The sequence below is a fragment of the Grammomys surdaster genome, unplaced genomic scaffold (assembly GCF_004785775.1).
Source record: "Grammomys surdaster isolate TR1022 unplaced genomic scaffold, NIH_TR_1.0 138, whole genome shotgun sequence".
In the NCBI taxonomy this organism is placed as follows: domain Eukaryota; kingdom Metazoa; phylum Chordata; class Mammalia; order Rodentia; family Muridae; genus Grammomys; species Grammomys surdaster.
The window spans coordinates 2,511,249-2,532,130 of NW_021604596.1; the positions used below are offsets into that span (position 1 = coordinate 2,511,249).

A 20,882-nucleotide genomic window follows, 5' to 3' on the forward strand; every position below is an offset into this window, starting at 1 on the left:
TGTGTGTGTGTGTGTGTGTGTGTGTGTGTGTGTGTGTGTGTGTGTGTGTGATGAGTGCAGGTGTACATGCACCATGGTACACAAGTAGAGATCAGGGAACAGCTTTGTAGATTTGGTTCTTTGTCCACTATCTGGGTTCTGGGAATCAAACTCAGGTCATCAGGCTTATGGGCAAATAACTGTCATCTGAGGTCCAGGTTAATCAATCACCTACATGCATTCTAACTAAGCCTGTGTACTTTCTCTAAGTTAAAGTGAGAAGATTGATGTCAGAGTATTCAGAATCCTTCTTTTCATGTAACCAAGAAGCTGCCAAGACAGGTTTTTAGCGCCATTTCACCTCTTCCTTCAAGCTTCTAACCTCTAACCTTAGACTGGCTTGGCATGTTCAACTGTCTCCAAAAATCTTACTGACCACTAATGTTCAGTTATAAAAGCAACTTACTCCCTTTTAGCTCTCCAACAGCATAGTTTATCTGTGGTCTTTCCTCAGGGCTTTCTGATTTTCCTAGAGTATGTGTTGAATTACACATTTGGTTGAGTGTTTCCAGTGTGTGTCCATCTTTTTCACTAGGCTCTCAGTACTATAATGCCAAATATAGCTATAGTGTTGTATTTACTGGGCCCTCCTCATATCTGTCAGTTTTCAGACATGGAAGTGGAAAGAGAGACCATCACCAGGAGAAAATGTGTGAACCTCTGCTTGGAGGATCCATGGGGCCGCTGGGAGCAAGGGGCAGGGTGACCTTTGTAACTAGGAAAGAAAATGAAAACTCCAGAATAAAGTAGCACTAAAGCCAAGATGAGCCATAGTAAGACAGGCAGAAGCAAGAAGCAAGTCATGTCAAAGACATGACACATGTCATCTACCTAGTGTGCTAGGGGATTTGGAATAGACTTCTGTAGATACAGGTGAGAGCATTCAGTGGACTTTAATTCCATGCACCTGATTATGGGCCTTTCAGTTCTCTGATAGTTTATGTATGGTTCATGGTAAAGAAACCAAAGCTTTCAGATAAGCCACAGCTTAATGACTGTAACCCCCATCACCAAGATACAGCCAATATAGACAGTGGTTTTCAGCTTTGGCTAAACATCAGAACAATGGATTCGCCCAAGGTGCTTCAGAGATACTGTAGGCCCAGGATTCAGTCTGTAACAGAATTTACAGTCTTTGGAACCTGACGTCCATCAACATATATAAACTTCTCCCAAGTGCTTCCAGGATGCAGCTGATATAACCCAGAATGATCTAGAGAAGAGCCCCTACTTCTACACTGCACACCACCCCCAGGTATCACTCAGTGCTAATCCATGTCACACAAATTATTGAGGATGTATACTCTCCTTTCAATGAGATGCAACAGACATATACCTAAAATACTTACCCATAAGTCCTTGAGTAAGTTGCTTAACCTATAAGCCCCCAGCTTCTTTATCTAGCAGAGAACAGGAAAAAGAAGCAGGCTGATTTTTGTTACACTGACATTTAAAACAGTAGGAGGGAATCTTAAGACAGGAAAAACAAGGTTAGACTGTGGGATGTATAGGATAGCCCTGTGGCTGTTCTTCTGGTTGATATGAATAACAATATCATTTGGGCATTTAGTATGCAGTGGGATCTATGCCACGAGTTTTTAACTGATTACTTAATTTAATAAGTTCTCATTTTACAAAAATTTAGAGAAGCTAACTATCTTGCCAAAAGGCATACAGCTGCCTAGGCTGGGCCTGAGGTGAGAAGACAGATTCACAGAGGCCAGAGCCTGCTGCCAGTTGGTGTTCTGCTATCAGTATCTCCTCCAGCCTTCCTTACCAGATAACCCCCCCAGGCCCTTCTATTAAGCTGAGCTTCGATTTCCAGCCATTTCTGCTTTTTTATTTGCATCACATAGTATTTGGAATTATGCAAAAAAATATCTTGGCAGAAAGATAAAAGAGATGCGTGCCATATTGCACATCTGAGTCCACACACCACTGATGTGTTAATGACACCTACGAACGGCATCGTTTTCTATGACATCCTTAATACTGGCTTGCCATCTGCAGCTTAATTTCTCTGAAGAAATTCAATAAGCATTCAAAGCACAGCAAAACAGCCTAGAGACACTTTCAGGTGCATAAACGCCTCCTCAAGCTAAGCAGAGTCAGAGAGCAGAGCCTAAGGGTTCTGTGTGATGTGGAGGATGCTGATCAGAAGGAAAACTGTAAGAACAGATGGGCCTTGGGAATATCCAGGCATCCTGGCAAAACTGGTCCTAATCATATGTGTGTGTGAATGTGCACAGATGTGTGCATGTATGCCACAAGGCAGAAACTCCAGCTATGGGATAGAATTCTACAGAGGAAGAATTTGGGCAAGCCCTTCAGTGTCATGACCGTAACTCCTTTGCTTGCTGGCATTATGTCATCGTTTACTCTGACAGTGAATCAACTTGACCCAGATGCCCTTTACCCATCTACTCTATAGCAACCAATACTATGATGGGGAAGGATGTCCTGAGCCTCAGAATGTCCCTTCCAAGTGTAGGCACCTTGCCCAGTCAGCTAGGCATGAGGGGAAGGTGGAAGGGCTGTGCACACCTATACTTTTCTTTCAAAAGCTGGTTTTCTCCCTTTTGTACTATGGCAGCTACAGAATCCTCAATCCAAATGGGAAAGTGTCTCTCTCTCTGGCAGAAATGAGCATTGAGACTCCCCTTCTTCCTAAGGCATACTTACAAAATGCCATCCGCTGGCTTGCACAGACAGAAAATGAAGTGTTTCTGTTACGGAGCCAGCAGCTGTGAACCTTACTTGTGCCACAGTGTCTCCATGCTTCTCTTTAAAACAGTCTCACTAGAAGAGCGTCAAAGCTTCTATTAGCATCTTGTAAATTACTATTTATAAAGAAATACACGTGTTGCCGGCTTATGCTCTGTTGGTGTCCCCTGTCAAATTTTCTTAAGAAAATTTAATAGCAGCGCTTGTGTGCTCAATGGAGCAATGCGAGATCTTCACGCCTGATGAGGCAGCTCTTACTTAAGAAGCATGTCAAATGGGGCCAGTGTCCACAATCCTTTTTAACCTCTTTATGACCAATATTGCAGCTCTTATCCTTTCTGCTTATTCTTCTTTATAATCAGACATGACAATGACTTTGGGCTAGGACAGGGAAGTTGGCTCAGATATTTTGGTCATCTTGATAAGCCCTTAGAAACAGTGATCACGGGAGTGTTTATGGAATTTTTTTTTTTGTCGTGCATGTTCTTTGACTACTTGTGTTTATTGTCTTGCTTGTTCCTTGACTATTTTCATCTATTGTATTGCTAGTCCCTCAACTTAGAACTGACCTTAATACATGCATTTAATTGAAATGGTATAAAAACAAAAAGTAGTAGGGGGATGGGATGGGGGCTCTAAGGAGGGGAAATAGGGAAAGGGGATGACATCTGAAATCTAAATAAATAGAATATACAGTAAAAAAAAGAAATCACACATACACAAACACATCTAAGATACATATTCAATCTAATATATGTTCAAATTTAAGATTACATATTTACATTCTATCTAGTTATTCTAAGTGTTTATATTTTAAAGATGCTTATATGTTTATAAGTACTACATATTTGTCTGTGTAACAAGTGCATGCATGGTGCCTATGGAGGCCAAAAGAAAGCATCAGATTTTCTGGAACTGAAATTACAGAAGATTGTGAGCATGTTGGGAACCAAACCTGGGTCTCTTCAAGAACAGCAAGTGCTCTTAACGTCTGAGCCATCTCTCCAGCACAACTTTCCTTTGAAGCCTCAAAGCTGAGGAAAGAAAAGAATCTCTAAGCCAGAATCTTGTAATGTTGTATGAGAAATCTGCACTGCCTGCCTATCTGCTTTGTGGTTTTTCATACTCCTACCAGGATGATCCATTAAACTCTACTTAACAACAGTCTTGCTCTACTTTAGCCCATAAGTCCAAAGTTTTCCTACAAACTAGTTCAAATTCCTATGAACCTCAGAGTCAGATTATCGCAGCAACAATCTCACTTCAAGATAGTAATTTTCAGTATGAGTTATTTCTTTATTGCTGTGATAAAATGCCTTACAAAAGCAATTTAAAGAAGGAAAGTTGGGAGGAGCTCCTAGTTTAAAGGGACACAGTGTGCTAGGGTGGTGAAGACATGACAGAAGGAGTGTGAGCTGGGGATATTGTGGGTGCAGTCAAGAATGTTCGCTTTTGTCCCCTTTCTAGTGAGTGAGGCAGTCAGTCATCTTCCATTTGCTTATGCTCTATTAGAGAGAACTCTTCAACAAACAGAGAAAAACTCTGGGTATGCTCGGAGCTATATTTATGTACACAACAAGCAATTGGCCTGGGTATGTGGGCAGTGGGAACCACCTTAAGTCTCTGACTTCTTGAATAAATAAGCTTCCAGCAGCTGAGTGTAGGAGGAAAGATCTAGAAAGGTGGAATGGGAAAAGTAATACGTGGGCCATCTGCAAGTGTTAGGAAGAGTTCAGCAGATTGCTGGGCATAGACATAGGGGATTAGGTACGAAACATAGGAAGTACTTAGGGAAGCACTAATTCTAGTTAGTTAGATGTTTTAACAAGAAGGCCAACATTCTGCCCACCAGGAGAATTATGCTGAACCAGCCAAGCCCTGCATTTGTCCAAGTAGCACATATAGTAAATGTGAATGCCCTGCTAGAAGTTACACAGCTGTGACCCAGAACATCTGAAAGGAGAGAGAGCCAAGGGAAAGAAGACATTCTTCCAAGTGTCATGCTTCTGACCAGAGCTATTTAGAATGTCTCTGGTCCTTTGGATCAGGCAGCCACAGTTCTTGGTCTGCTTCTCAGAGAAATGTTGTTAGAGTCTCCTGCCTCCTGTTTGTCACCTTACTGAATGTCATTTACTTAGGGCCAGCATCTTCCCCCCGCCCCCTCCTAATCAGCAGCCTGCATAAGAAATCATATCAGATTATGTGTTTGTTCTTATATTCCAACCACACTGCAAAGTGGGCCTCTGGTTTGTTTTTAAAACTGTATTTCATCATTTAAGTTTCCAAGAATAGGTGTTTTATGTATATACTATTCTATGTGTGGTGTTCACACCTCTGTCTTCTGTAAGTGTAAGCATGGGATTCCTGACCACATGGCTGAGTCAGTATGGCTAAAAGGAAGCTGTGCTCTCTTTTATCCTTTGCTCCATTTTAAGGCTCGGTGTGTTTTTGCACAACCCAACCATGGAAATGAGGATGGTCTTTCTAAGAAATCCCTCTGGACTGTGAGGGGTGAGTCCCTGAACTTTTTCCTGACTATAGAAAACAGCCAAGCCTTTGAGGTCTTGTTGTCCATTGCAAGCATGTACCTCTCTATAAAGTGAACCTTAACCTTTTCCAGGTTTTCTTGGAACTGAGCAGATAACAGTTCAGTGCAAATAATCATGAATTGTTCTAGCACAACCTGACCCCAAAGTTCAGTATTTCTTGGTTCCATATTTCCATATACAAACTTGATAACTGTTTGTTCTCTGAAAGCCCAACTCATGACTGATTGCTAAGCTCATTCATTCATTCAAATATCCCTACTTTACAAATATAAAGATTTGTTGAACATGAAAGAGTGTCTATGATTTCCCACAAATTTTTGATCACTTTGTAGATACATAACTTATACAAACTAGGATCTCCTCATATGAAGTAAGCAATTTCACAATTTTCAGAGTATAGTACAAACTATGCAAGCATCACCTTACTCATACATAAAGGACTCTCCTTACTCTCAAAGGAAACCATGAACCTATCAGTAGTCTCTCACTATCCCCACCCAATCTCACTTGCTTGTCTAATGATTTCCGCTTTTAACTCTTTCTGCCTATCTTTTACATATATCTATGAACACACAGGTAAGGAAGCCCAGAATCCTGGTGTATACACGAACTTCTCTCTGGCTTCCCTCTAGGAGCAGTAACTATTCAGCTTCCCAGCTCCAACTCATTTCTGGGTAAACTGTTTCAACTTTTCAGGGAGCCCTGTCTCCTTCTCTGTAAGCTGATAAACACACCTGATAAAGACACAGATTGGAGACACTGGGTTGCTCTCCCAGACCCTTGTGAGCATTATAAAATGATGTGAATTTCCTGAAGACTTTCCCTAAGAATTACCAGGAGGGAAAGCTGATTGTTGCTCTGGGCATTCATGCTGAGTAAGCCCAGGTTGCAAGAATACTGGGAACATGAGAGCACTCAAGGGCACAGAGGTCAGTGGTATCTGCTCTTCTTTGCTCCACAGATGTGCAATGGGGAAAAGAATTCCTCCCTCCAACCACCACATGCTTACAACCTTCTTATAGCAAGCATGTTCCTTTCCCATTGTGCCCTCTAACATAGGTCTAGCCCTGAAGAAGCTTGGTTGGGGGGTGAGGGTAAAGAAAGTCTCTCTCACTGTATGAGAATAGCTACTACCTCACACTTGAAAAAAACCTCCATGACATAGGACTTTGTCAGACAGCACAGTCCAGAACTGAAGAGTGTCTGCTAGACAAAACAGAATTTGAACCCAGGAACCATGCTTCTTTTCTGCCTTTCCTTGTTACAGCAACTTCTGCATGTGGCTGAGCCGGTAGAAAGATGAATGTCAGTGAAAAGTGTTAGTCAGATTCAGCAAGGAACAAGATTGGACAGTTCCTTGCTCTTGGGTGCTGAGGACCATGTCAATCATCATCTCTAGAGATTTTGATACAGGAAACTAGAAACAAGTGCAGTGACAAATCTGTGATTTTAAACTTCCACGGGGCATTGTGATGGTGAAGAGGAAAGAGAATCATTGACCTTACCTCTGGACACTGTTGGGGTAGTGTTGAAGGTGCCCTACTCCACAAAAAAAGCAAGGCCACCCTAAACCATCAGAGAGCTTAATAAATCCAAAGGCAACAGTAAGGGCCTCTTCCTTATTCTAGGTAAGGAACAAGATGGGTAACAATCTTAGAAACAAATGGTGGAGCCTTCTCCTCATGTCATGCCCATGTGTCCAGTGGAAAATTTCAAACTTTGCAACAAAGAATTATAATGATGACAGAGGAGGGTAGGAGATATGTGGTATATTAGATGGGCCAATACCTGAGTCAAATTGAAAATAACCTGTGAGTACAACTAGTTCATAATAGTGTGTTGTACATATCAAATTTACTAAGAATATAAATTTCAAGTGTTCTCACCACAAAATAAGCACTTTATGTGATTGATATATAAGTTCATTTGCTAAACTTTCTCACATGTCACTTATGAATCATAATATGACTCTATGCCCATATATACATATACATATACATATACATATACATATATATATATATTATCAATTTATAATAAAAAAGAAAGAAAGGAAAGAAAAGAAAAATCTAAAATGAGACACATAAATGAGTTCTTGGTGCAATTGAAGCACAGCTATTTTTCCTTGTGGGGTACCAGGGCAAAATAGGTGTGCCAATTTGTAGATGGTTGTGCTACACTACATGGGATTATTTTATTTTGGATGTCACCAAGGCATCACTTAATTTCCTGTGGCTTCTTGTTTCTCTAGAATCCATGTCCTCCCATACATCCATCCACAGCTCAGCAGACTAGGTCAAATGCTCTCCATATACAATTTTTCTTCACTCTTACCTAGTTAATTGGCACACATCATTAAAAAGCCAGCTCATTTTTTTCTATAGAGACATTATTATGGAGAGGTGGAAAGTAAATTTGGGATTCTAATTGCCATTTCACAATAAGAATAATAAACTGTACAAAAGACTAATTTGTGCAATAAGCTGAGAGGCTCAGAGGTCTGTCTTCTCATTCCATTTGTCTCTATAGACATTGGGAGAAGATATAGATCCTTCCATGGAATACCTTAGTTTAATGATCCAAACTCTTAAAACAGAATGGTAAAATTATAGTCAAGTGTTGGTTGTAAGATCTACTGAATTGGGGGCAATTATGTGTACAAGTAGCTATTGCAAAAATCACCTCTTTAAGAAATATAACTCAAAATATATAAGTATATAAAATTAAATGAGAAAGTGCTATCTCATAGCAAGAATCTAATCAGTGTCACCCACCTATTAATAACTTAAGAACCTTTAATCTGGATCCTTAGGAAGAGCTGCAATTCTGGGTAAATGAATCTTTGGGCTGTTCCTTTGTTAGAAAACCAATGTTTCTTAGGAAATTTTTGCATTCTTCCCAGACAGCAATGGTTCTTCTGAGTTTCCCACAGTTCCTTAGCACATTTGACCTTGCTTTAAGAATACGTCTAAGCATCCCTGGGAACTGGAGGGTTGCCATTCTCTATCAAATTTTAGCTTTCCCTTTAACTAGACTGTATTTTTTTTGGCCATATTCAATGAGCTACTTGCCCCAGATATTTAAAAGTCAAATATTCTCATTTCTACACAGGTCTGATTACCACGACTTCAAGGAAATTGGATCGAGAGCAGCAGGCGGAACATTTTCTGGAGGTAAGTGCATAGAAAGAAGTGGCACTCATTAAAATTGACTTTCGCTAGCCCCTCCCCCACCTTCATCACTGAGGAAGAACCTTAACACATGTCTAAGCAGTGGGTTTCCAAGGCAGGTGCTCCTTCTGGCCTGATCGATTCTGAATTTGAAGGTTTTCAGTGCAGTTCTCTGTGAGCCAAGCAGGACTCGAAGAGAGCACTTAGCCTCTGTTGAGGACAGACTGGTGCCTGCATGTCTCTGCCTGAACTTCAGACTCCTAAAAATAATCAGAGAACATTTTGGAGCAGAGCACTGTGGGCCTCAGCTCCAGACACATGCAGGGAAGAAGCAGCCTCATTGCAGTTAGAATGAGGTCTTTTGAGAGGAACCTGCTCACCTCATTTCTCTTCCTGGAGAGATATCTGAGGATGAGAGGTGCTTCTTGATTCACAGCCCAAGATGACTGCTCCTGAAACTCTACAATCCATACCCATAATTCATTAAGACAGGAGCAGCATTCACAGTGGAAACTCTAAGAGCATTGCTTCTGAAAGAGAGATTAAAAATCATATAAGGCAACAGATGAGAACAGAGACGAAAGCTAGGTCTGTGGATCTTCTTTCTTTCTATACATTCCCAGGGTATTTGCTGGGAAGCTTGGGAGTGTTATAGTATCATGATTTAAGTGTGACAATGTGGTATAGAATGGCAGATGATGGCCAAATTTGAGGGCATTGTTCAGAGCTGATAATATACACATGATTTTGAAATGTTCCTTTTATCCCCAAGAGTTGCACATATACCACATCTGCACACATACACTCATATTCAACTACATGCCTAGACATATGTATATGTATGTATATACATACATACATACATACAGTCACACAACCACATACCTATAAACTTGTATACACACCTATATGTCTGGACACATTTGCACACTTTACACACACACCTACACATCCCTAGAAACCTACACAAATATACACATATGTGTATATGCACATGCAGAACTCTCAAATCTTATACAGGAATCTCTTTGGAGTCCTCTTTTATTTATTTATTCATCATGAAGGCTCTATTTAAGGAACGCAGGGCATTGAAGTAGCCTGTGTAGCTTGAAGCATTCCTTCATATTTTATAAATAATCGCCCTAGACTCCCATTTCCTTGCCCTGAAGTATGGCAGAACATGCATGGCATATACCTCACAGGGACACTGTTAGGATTAAACTTTGTGTTCTATAGCAAAGTTATTTTCAGAACTTCAAGTCCCCTGCATAACAGAGTGTTGTTTTTACAGCGTAACCCAGAGATAATCTGTTCAAAGTGCTACCTTTATCCCACAAAGATAAAGACTACAGGCTGACAAATAATTGTAATACTTTTTTCAAAATCCTATTAATGGGCTGATACTTCAAGTGATTCAGGTCAATGATGTCTGAGTTGTTTCTTTGTGTGTGTGTGTGTGTGTGTGTGTGTGTGTGTGTGTGTGTGTTTCTTTCCACAGAAAGCCCAAGAGCCATGGAGAGGCTCTGTTATGAGGTAGCTAAACCTATTAGCTCTGAAAAGGAAGAAAGGAAGATACTATCTCATTAAGTGGAGTGCTTGGTGTCCCAGGAGGGGTGACACAGAGCAGGGATGAAGTTGTGTAGCAGAGAAGTGATACAAGGTTGTTTGTGGGTTGGTAGACTTTGCTCCCCATGCAAATCCTTGATTTCAGATTCTTCAGAAACTCAGCTAAGTATTGAGTAACACACTGAGGTTTTAAATTGGCATAGCTTGGGGTCCAGAGCCTAATTGCTCAAATGATGTCAAATAAAAAGGAGGTAAAGCATCATAGAATCTAATGTCACAGAGTTGTTACACTATTACAATTGATGTGAGATCCTCAGTCCAGCAACTGACACTGAGTAGGGTTGAGGAACGTCAAAGCAGTTATTGAGGTCTGAGCTAGTATCACATAGTGATCTAAGGACAGAACCCTCAGATGTAGTTAAATTTATGTGTATTCTCTGAGAAAAACAGCAATCTTGGACAACTACACCTGCTACTGAGCTTCTGCCTGTGACTAGGCATCAATCTCTTTACAGACTGAGGGCAGAAATGATGGCCATGAGATGGTCAAAGGAAGAAGCCACTAAAAAGGTAGCAAGGGAATGCAAGAGAGGATGGGAGAAGCTCTGTTCAAAAAGGTGACATTTGGTGACTTGAGTCTGAGACTCTGTCCAAGAAACAGAAAGTACAGAAGAGTGTCAACATGGAACAGAGGCAGAAGGTGAGGTGGTGGGAAGTCAAAGTGAAAAGCAAACAGATCCTTGCAGTTAGGATCCCATGGTTTTCCCTGAGTGTGACAGAAAGCCATTAGCCTTTGACAGGCTGACTGCAGAGTCAAGCTAGGATAGGGCAGTGGGGACAGTGGGAGACTATAGGAAGCTTCTAGTGAGACTCAGATCCAGCAGTGTGGTCTGGAGGAGGGTGAGAACACAGGAGGAAATTATCTATTCCAGATCCCATCAGGGATCCAGATACAGGCAGTTGGGAATTTCAGAGCTCTGGGTCATTTGAATCAGACCAGTGTTCCACAGGGTATACCTCATTGCCTTCCAGTTCCAAAACATACTGTCCTCAAAAGTCTACTGGGACTCAAAAGCTGAATCTCTGTCTCTGTCTCTCTCTCTGTGTCTCTCTGTCTCTCTCTCTCTCTCTCTCTCTCTCTCTGTCTCTCTCTCTCTCTTTCTCTCTGTCTCTCTCTCTGTCTCTCTCTCTCTCCCTCTCCCTCTCCCTCTCCCTCTCTTTCTCTCTCTCTCTCTCCTTTCTTCCCTCTTTCTGTTTCCACTTCTTCATCCCTCTCTTCCCCTCCTCCTCTCCTCTTCCTGTTTTCTTTCTCTTACTTTCAACCTCTAAACAGTATATTTTGCAGCCATTGTGTTTTTATTTTACCTAACATGACAGGAGAATTTGAATCACACCCATTTATATTTTAGTTGCTCTTGTTTTGGGTTAGTCCTGCAAAAATAATAATTAGTAGTACAGACTAGAATTCTCTATTACACACAAATTTTTTGTAACTGCTGATCTGTTTGGAGAGTCCTGAGTGTGGAACCTAATCTCTTAAGAGTTTAATTGCCCAAGTAACACTGTGATCCTCTTATGCTCATAGAAACCTCTAGGTCTGTTTTATAACTTTTCTTTCCAAAAAAAGATGAAGTTGACTCTCCTTGAAGGAGTCAGTTTAGAAGCCAACAGAGCACATACACCCTGTAAAGAAATCCAGAGGACATAAGTGGTTAGATGTTGGTTGCTGTGTCCATGATAGGAGGTACTTCAGTTATTCCTTGGTTTAAAAATACTTATTTGTATTGTGTGTAGGATACATGAGCTTGTAATTCTGTAGAGAAGTCACATTGACCTGTGGTTGTCATACTGTTCTGACTCATACTCATGACCCCATTATTCCGGAGGCAGAGGCAGATGAACCACACTTCTGACTAGTCTAGCCTACATAGCAAGACTGCCTCATCAAAAGAACAGTCTAGGGATATCAAAAGTTGGTTGTTATCAGAATCCAGAGAACTTGCCAACACAGTAAGAGCATCAAAAAACTGCAGACAGACTTTCATGCGCAGCGCCTGCTTCCTCCGTGATTTCTGAGTGTTAATTCTCACCTACCTTGGAAGTCACTTATGTGAAAATATTCCTCTGAACTTCTCTCACCTCCATAAATGCAAAAATAGATTTGTAGCTCACATATTCAAACTTTATACAACCCTTGACAGGCAGTTGCGGCTGTGGTGCCAGAGGCCAGTTCTAACACACAAATATAGTGTTAGAAAAGACACATTAATTAGTGAATAAGCACCATGGCTTGGTAGCATTAACTTTGGTCTACATTACTCCATTTCCAGAGAAGTCAGCTGTGAAATAAGCAATAAACGCACTAGCTCTTTCCTGTAGTAGAAGCACTGATGAAGACTGGCTTCTCACCTATCAGATGCTGAAGCACCCCAAGGGCATGAAACTCCATTTCTTGTAGAAGTGAATCAAAGTCCTGTGAAGAAAGCTGGCATTCAATAGACTCTCAGCTCACGTACAGTCCTGGACCTCTCTAGACGCCATGTTCCTCACCCATGAAGAGCAGTAACATTTCCTGACCCTCACTTGGTGTGAAGAGTAGATGAAATGACAACCAAAAGATGCTCAGGATGTGGATGTTAAAGAATATGTGTCTGTGAACCATGGGGGTGTGGTCAGGACAGACTGGCTTTCTTGCCTCTGTGTTTTACACTTGGAAACTCTGAATGCAGTGTGTGTGATATCATTGATGTCACTCTAAAAGGTACAGTGTTGAGAACACTATCAGCACTAGGAAGAGTGTGAGCTCAAAGACAGAGGCCAAGAGTACTCTGCTTCCTTTCGTTCGCACGAGGATTGCCAAGTTAAATGATCTCCAGCCATAAGTTTGCTTATCTGTAAAATAAAAGTAATAGCAGCTGCCTTCTATTCACAAAGTGCAGAGAGCCAGGTATTCACAAAGTCTCCAAAACATTGCTAGCCCCTCCCTTTCCCATCTCCTTTCTCCCTTGTCTTCAGAAAACACTGTCAGTTACCTTTTGTTTATTTAATTTTTGTAACTGCTCCAGCAGTTGACTCTGTGATATTGTTTTGATTATTTGTGTGTGTGTGTGTGTGTGTGTGTGTGTGTGTGTGTGTGTGTGTGTGATTCTAAAGTTCCAGCTTAATTGTGTAGATTCTGCTCTTCTTATGATTTTGAAATGATGCTGTTTGGAGCTAGATATTCTGATTAAAATCTCCCAAAGTGAACAGAAAGAGTATTTTATTTACAAATCAAAAAATACAACAGGAACCAGTAACCAGTGTAAGGACAGCCGATGAGAAATTATGCTGAATATGTATATAACTTGAAGTAGTTAAGAGAATGTGGTAAGACTTTGTGTGCTAAACTTGACATAAATATAAAATTGTATCAGAGATGTGCATGAGACCTATAGGCATGTGCATTACTTAGCATTTGTCTTTTTCACAAACTCATCCATCATTTTCTATAGGATACACCTCATGTGGCTATGATTTTCTTCATGCTTGAAAGTCTCTTCACTTTCTTATTAATTAAATTTGTCTTTAGATAATTTTATTCAGGTATATGATGCATTCTGATTACTCTCTCCCCAACAATAAGAGAAATGTGCTGTACTTTAGTAAATTCTTAAACTACTTCCTCTTGCCACCAATGCAAATCCATTTGCCAATGTATGTGTCTCCTGGGGACTTCCCTACTTTGGTAAGTATCTGCTTTTGAAAGGATGATAATTTGTGGAGAAAAACAGATACAAGATCACTTCAACCTCCTATTTCCAGAACTTAATCCTTAGAGGAATGTCCTTAGAAGCTGTCTCCCTAATGTCCTGTGTTAGCCACATTTCTTGTGCTGTGAAGGATTTTGTTTCTGCCACCTCGCTATGCACAGAAGCTAGTACTGATAGAACCACAGCCAGTGTTCAAAGTCCAAAAGCAGTTCCTAACACATGCCCCTGTTTGTAATCCATCAGCCACTGGAGGTGATAAACATCTAGTTCAGAAGGAAGATCTTAGATTTTCATGAGGCACCACTGTAATTCCTGGTGTGCCACTGAGCACTTTCAAAGATGCTGATGCATAAGGACTGGGCATGGAGCTAAGCTCTGTGCTAATGTGTACTTTCCCATGACACTACTGAGATGGTGTATGCTTCCAAGTCACTACTCTCAAGTAAAACATAAAACTATCAATATATATCTATAAAGTATAAAGCTCTCCAAACCAAGCAGCCAGAGTCTGCAGAGGAGTCTAACCAATCTAGAAAATCTTTTCTACTGTGGAGAGACATGATACTTTCTATGTCATCTGCCCCGTGGGGAAGAATCTTTTAGGCAAAGTATCACTTTTCTAAGCTTCAAGACCCTCACCCAAAGCCTCTGAGGAGATGAAAGAGAAGGCAGGACGGCCATTGAAATTCAAAGCTCTACTCTGGCCTTATTGGGCAAAGAGCCAAACCAGCAGCAGACAGGCTCTCGCAATGTGCAGGAATTGGAGAAGCTTTTGTTTGTTTTGACAAGAGAACATGATAAGGGTTTTTATTAATTCAACATTTATAAAACAGAGAATGATGTTATATTTCTATCAGCCATAGCCAGAGCATGTGGGTGCCACCTCTGCATGAAAAGAATCACAGACCTCCCTGCCCAAGGCCATGAAATATCCATGATCTACACTTCGATACATGTGCAAAACCATCTGGCCATCTTCAGCAATGTTTCCAAGGGCAAATTATTAAAAAGTTCCTGTCAGAACACAAAGACATTAGCATATTAGTAAACTCAATTTCTGATGTTTTAAAGCATATGCATCCACACACAAACACACAGAGAGATAGAGACATGCATGCATATATGTAATATATGTAGCCAAATGTACACATACATATGTATATACACAGACATATACATACATATACACACACATACACATATGTATGCACACATGCACACAAATGCATATGCACACATACATATATACACAGGGACAAATACATAACATGTATATACACAGACATATAGAAATATATACACATATGTATACATATATATAATATATATATACATACAAATACATAAACACAATAAATACAAATGCATATTTGCATATATATACACACAAATATACAGATGCAGTTATATGCACATATATACATTCACTTATGTCCACATACATATGTACATATATGCATATACTTGTATACATATATATGTAAACACACAAATACACATATATATGTACACACTTATACATGTACATATATGTATCTATACACACAGAGAGACACACACATACTACACACCTACCCTTCCTATTCACACAAACATACATAAAGACACACATATACATAGCAAACGCATGTGTAAGGGAGAAAAATACTAAATTACTCTAAAACTCCCTTAGAATTTTAGAAGACAGATTTTAAGGAGTATAGTTATTATTAATTATGGAATAGTTTCAAACGTATAACTATGATGTACAAAAATATAGAGTACAAAACAAATATTCATTGTAGGTAGGAGAAAAGGGGAGAGAGAGACACTCAAAAGAACATAAACAACTAGGAAAGTTTTAATAAGGAAAATTTAATAGCATCCATAATTTTCCTAACAAATAATAACCACCTTTTCTATTTTTTTTATTTTTCAGAATACTTTTGCATTTACATGCATACACACATTTATTACATATAATCTTGCATTAAAGCTGTCGAATATGGCTAGAGAGAGAACTTAGTGTGTAATGGTCCATGATTCGCCCAAGAATGATACCCCAGACTCAAATAGTATGTAAACACAAAAAGTGTTTTATTCTGCAGGAGTCCAGCATGCTGGGGTCTCCCATTACCATGATAGAGAGACAATCAAGTGAGCTCTCAGGCCAGATTTAAAGCACATTAAAGGAATTCGGGGGTAGGTGACCTCTATCTTGCTCCATCTCTAGGAACATTCCAGAATCATTACCAGTGTATAGGGTCTGGAAACTGTTGCTGGGGAAGTCTCAAAACTGTTGCTGAAGAAGTCTGAAGACTGATGCTGACCCATTGTCCTTGCCTCAGGCCAGGTGGTGGAGTACCTTCTGAGATCTGGACTTGCCTGGACTTGCCCAGTTCTTAGAAAGGGAGATTTAGGCCTTGTCTCCTGAACTGCCAATTTGAAGTCTGTCATAGAATCAGCCTAGCCTTCTCAAGTGCTTAAGCTATTTGCTGCTCTTGCAGAGGACCAGAGCTCTGTTTCCAGCACTCACATCACTACTCCACCTCCAGGGCTCCAACATATTCTTCTGGACTCTATAGGCACCTTCATACATATACACATACAGACATCCACATATGTATAAATCTTTAAAAGCTGTCAAATATATTACAATGTTGTACATATTCTTTTAAAAACATTTTTGTTTATTGAATCCATTTATATATTGCTACATTTATGTTCCTCATTAAGATATCATTAAACAGTACTCTATGATAGACTTTGTAATGACCTTAAGAAGGGACCCACTCATCAGAGAACATCATGGATTCTTCCCAGCTTTCCTCCTAGGCCCTCTACCTAAATTTGCGTACTGTCAGTATGGAGCCCATTTGGAGGCTGTTGACTTACCTGCTGACCATAGATCAATTCAAAGACAGACTGTTAATCAACCAATGTCACTTAGCAGATGGCTTGATCAGGCTGCACAGAAACAGGAGCAGAGGGTCCACACTGGTCTAGGCATGCAACCCTAGACGCCTCAGCAACTTACTCAAGCCATCAGTTATTCCTCTCACTTTCAGTGTAGATTGACATTCTCACCTGAGCCACACTGTAACCATTTTTTTATCAAAGGTATCAATAAATCCTATATAACCTACTATATCTCACCATTAAATAACACCTAGAAACAGCTAGTCTAGGTGATGGCGGTATTTAAATCTCAAATAAGACCAGGGTAAACATTTATCAAATATGGTCCTATGACCAACTCTCATATCTAACATTGTTGCTCGTCCTCTCTAACAGTGACACTCTGTGGTATCAGTGGAGACAAAGCACTACTGTGCCTGAAGCGTGGTGTGTCATTAAGAGAGAATGTATGCCATCCTGGGTTGGAAGGCAAACTCCTAGCAGCTAGACCTGGCTCAGTTGCTAAGAGCACCTGCTGCTCTTGCAAAATACCCAAGTTTAGTCCCCAGCATCAACACTGCAGCTTACAACTGTGTGTCACTCCGGTCCCAAGGATTATGACACCCTTTTCTGGCCTTCAGGACACCAGGCACACATGCAGTTCACATACATAATGCAACCAAACATTGATACACAAAATAAAATTAATAAATCTTTATTTAGAATAGCAAAGCAAAATCCAGCCAGACGACTCTTATGAATGGAATAGACAGAGAAGCATCCATTAACTCATTGTCATCAGTTTCCAAGGAGGCTAAGCTACCCAGGACTCTGAGAACCTGGTGCCCTCAGTTAAACTCACTTTCACACAGCCTTAAGATGTTGTTTTGGAAGAGGGATAACAGGGAAAATAATATATTCCTATGAAATGCCCTGTTTGGGGGTTAAAATACAAGTAAACATATAATGTATGGATGAGTCTGTTGAGACTAAAGATTACAGGATCCTTTAAGACTGTTTTTGCTTCCTTCCTGCCTGTGTGTTTAAACCTGCTAGATAGAATCTTAAGTATTAGCTTAACTGAACCGAAAAGCATTCTTCCTCTACTATTTCATGTTTATAAGCCAAGAAAAATGACTATTTCATTTCCATTCTGAGTAAGATTCAAGCATCTTACCTTGAGCCCTCATTATAAATGAGGTCTATGGAATGTAGTATGTTTATACTGTACTTTATGGACAACATCCACTTATAAGTGAGTAAACACCATGTGTGTCCTTTAGGGTCTGGGTTACCTCACTTAGGTTGAGGTAACCAACCTCAACCTTACCTTAGGTTAGGTAACCTTATTTTCTATTCTCATCTGCAAATTTCATAATGTCTTTGTTTTTAATAGCTGGATAGTATGCCACTGTACAAATGAACTATTTTTCTTTATCCATTCTTCGGATGAGAGGCATCTGGGTTGTTTCCAGTTTCCTGCTATTATGAGTAAAGTTGCTACCAACATAGTAGAGCAAGTGTCCTTGTGATATGGTGGAACATCTTTTGGGTATATGCCCAGGACTGAGTGGCAGCTCAACTTTACAGCTAGATTTATCTAAGAGAAGATCTAGATTCTGGGACTGTGCTGGACATTTCCAGAGATGTGAATAGGAAACTATAGAGAAATCCACTTCAGAAACACAAGAGAAGACCACATCTATGTAGAAGCCAACTGAGGAGAAAAATGAACTGAGACCCCTTATTTCGCATTATTACATCACCCACCATGAATTTAATTGACCCCAGTAGGACAGAATTCATAGCTCTGTGGATGAGATGAAGTAGAAAACAGCACTCTGACCAATTTACATCTGACACTACATGCTAAGTATTTAGCTCATTTTGCAGGTATGTGGACTAACGGCCTGATGCAGCACATTAAGGAAGCAAGACAACAGAGTGTGTAGCTACTAGAGATAAGATCAGAGATGAACTCGTGATCTCAGGGATGATGGGTTATAAGTTCAAAACCACAAGAGTTATGAGCAAAGGGAGAAGCATTGTCCCACTGCCTTCTTGTTCTCTTTTTAATTGCCACATATTTCAGTCACATCCAGATGTTCTATTATTGTGGCTACCAACTTGGGAAATTACATTGTAGTCACTTTCAAAGCTGTCAGAACACGAAATTCAACAATGACAGTTTATAACCCATTTTCTCTTAAGTGCTTAATTTTTTTCTTAACCCTGATGGGTTGTCATTTGCATAAAGAAAGTCAGGCTTCTTAAACTGAGTTATCCCCATATATGTAGAGTTGCTTTTTATGAGTCCCTATGGGTGTATTGATTCTCCTGTACATGCCTTAAGCCCATCTTAGTTCACCTTCTCTCTTTGTACTTGGGCCGTTTGAAAAAATGTATGCTGCTTGAAACTTCAGCACTATTAATTTTGAAAATGCATGTTTTCCTACCTAAACAAAAAATATAATAGTGTAATTTCTGTTTTACAACTAATATGTTTAATATTTCCCAGAAAGTCTTATCTGTAATTTTCAGTTGCAAAGGGATAGAGTTCTTCAGTTCAATGCCTTCAGCATTCTTATGGTAATTTTGAAATTGGGAGACTTGGCCACATTCATAGATGGTAAACTGCAGAGAAGCGGCCACTTTCAAATCAGACAAAGGCATAGAGAACCATGAGGTACTTTTGAAAGGAGACTGTTTCTAACAAGTCAAATTATAGTGTCTATTCCTAAAGTCAATGAAAGGGTGAGTTCATATGAGATGGTGGCTGTTGCTCTTTTGTGGAGGCTGCTTGCATAATCTGTCTGACTGTGCCTAGCAGCCCATTGAACTCAATAAATATGTAGTGCTGATAATGTTACTGCTCAGAATTCATTTAGCACTTTCACAGCTTTTGAGTGTCATGATGTTCTGCCTACTAGGTGCAGGGAATTTTAATTTAATGCCCTCTTCGAGCTTTGGAAGTGTAATGACCCATGTAAGGTAATCCTCTACTCCAGCAGGACATTTTTGGAGCAAAGCCATAGAATTGTCCAAGAATTCATTAAAAAAAATCAGAGAAACTTTTCTTCCCACACTAAAATACAGAGGCTTAGCTGACTGGCTTTCACAATGTCCCTCTTCTAAGCCATCTACATCATTATTTCCTGACACAAACATACAAAAACAGGAAAAGTAGAGAGAATTTGAGTACATCTATAATACTTAAAACATTCTAATCATCCTCAAATATGCTGTGATCCCTGGCAGAAGTTGAAACAGGAAGAAAATAAATAAATCCAAAAGCAGAAACAAGCCACATAGCCAACCTACCTCACTGTCCTTTAGCTTGACTTAGCTATGACTAGACTTAGGGATATCTGTCACGTTACAAATATCTTCCCTCGTGAAGTCAAAGTTCCTCTTGGCTACAGAGAAACTGGCAAAGACAACTGTGGTTATGTCTCCTTTGTTTTCGTGGTGCTGAGGATGGAACCCAGGGTTTTCTACAGGCTTGGCAAGCATTCTGCCACTGACCCACACTCTCAGTCTTGAAGATCATTTTTATATCAATTGTGGTTTTACTACTGACACAATTTCAGACATCTAATGGGCACGGCAGACCTGTTTATTTGAAGAATAAATGATCCATAAAGGGAAGTACCAACTAACTATAATAACTCTTGTCGATTATTTTGGTTTTTCTTCTTTTATTGTTTTACTCTTCTAGCATACACTACATCCTGAACCTATTCCCTGCCTTCCAACTCTCCCAATCCTTCCCTCACCTTCCCTATCCCCCAGATCCCCTCCATTTCCCTTCAAAAACAGAGAGGTCTCTCAGGAATATCAACTGAACATGTTACATGTTAAAGTAAGTCTAGGCACAAACCCTCATGTCAAGGCTGGATGAGGCAACTCAGTAGGAGAAAAAGGGTACAAGCACAAGCAAATAGGCAAAGACAGCCCCACCCCGACTGTTGGAAATCCCACAAGAATACCAAGCTACACAGCCATGTTTATGCAGAGTCCTAGCTCAGACCCATATAGGGTCTATGTCTGTCACTTCTGTTTCTATGAGCCCCAGTGAACCCTTCTTAGTTGATTCTGAAGGCTGTGTTCTCCTGGTGTCCTTGAACCCTCTGGCTCTTATACCCCTCTGCATATTTTGAGGGATTCCCCAAGTTCTGCCTAGTGTTTATCTCTAATCTGCTCACATC

At 40.1% G+C, this 20,882-nt stretch overlaps 1 protein-coding gene across 3 annotated transcripts in view; it reads left to right on the plus strand.

Moving 5' to 3' along the window:
• Fat3 (FAT atypical cadherin 3) overlaps positions 1-20,882 on the plus strand; it is a 577,941-nt gene that overhangs the window by 388,784 nt on the left and 168,275 nt on the right. For all 3 annotated transcript variants that reach the window (XM_028763348.1, XM_028763349.1, XM_028763347.1), the window contains one exon: positions 8,424-8,485. In XM_028763348.1, the coding sequence (XP_028619181.1) occupies positions 8,424-8,485 (62 nt within the window). The remainder of the gene's footprint in view (positions 1-8,423; positions 8,486-20,882) is intronic.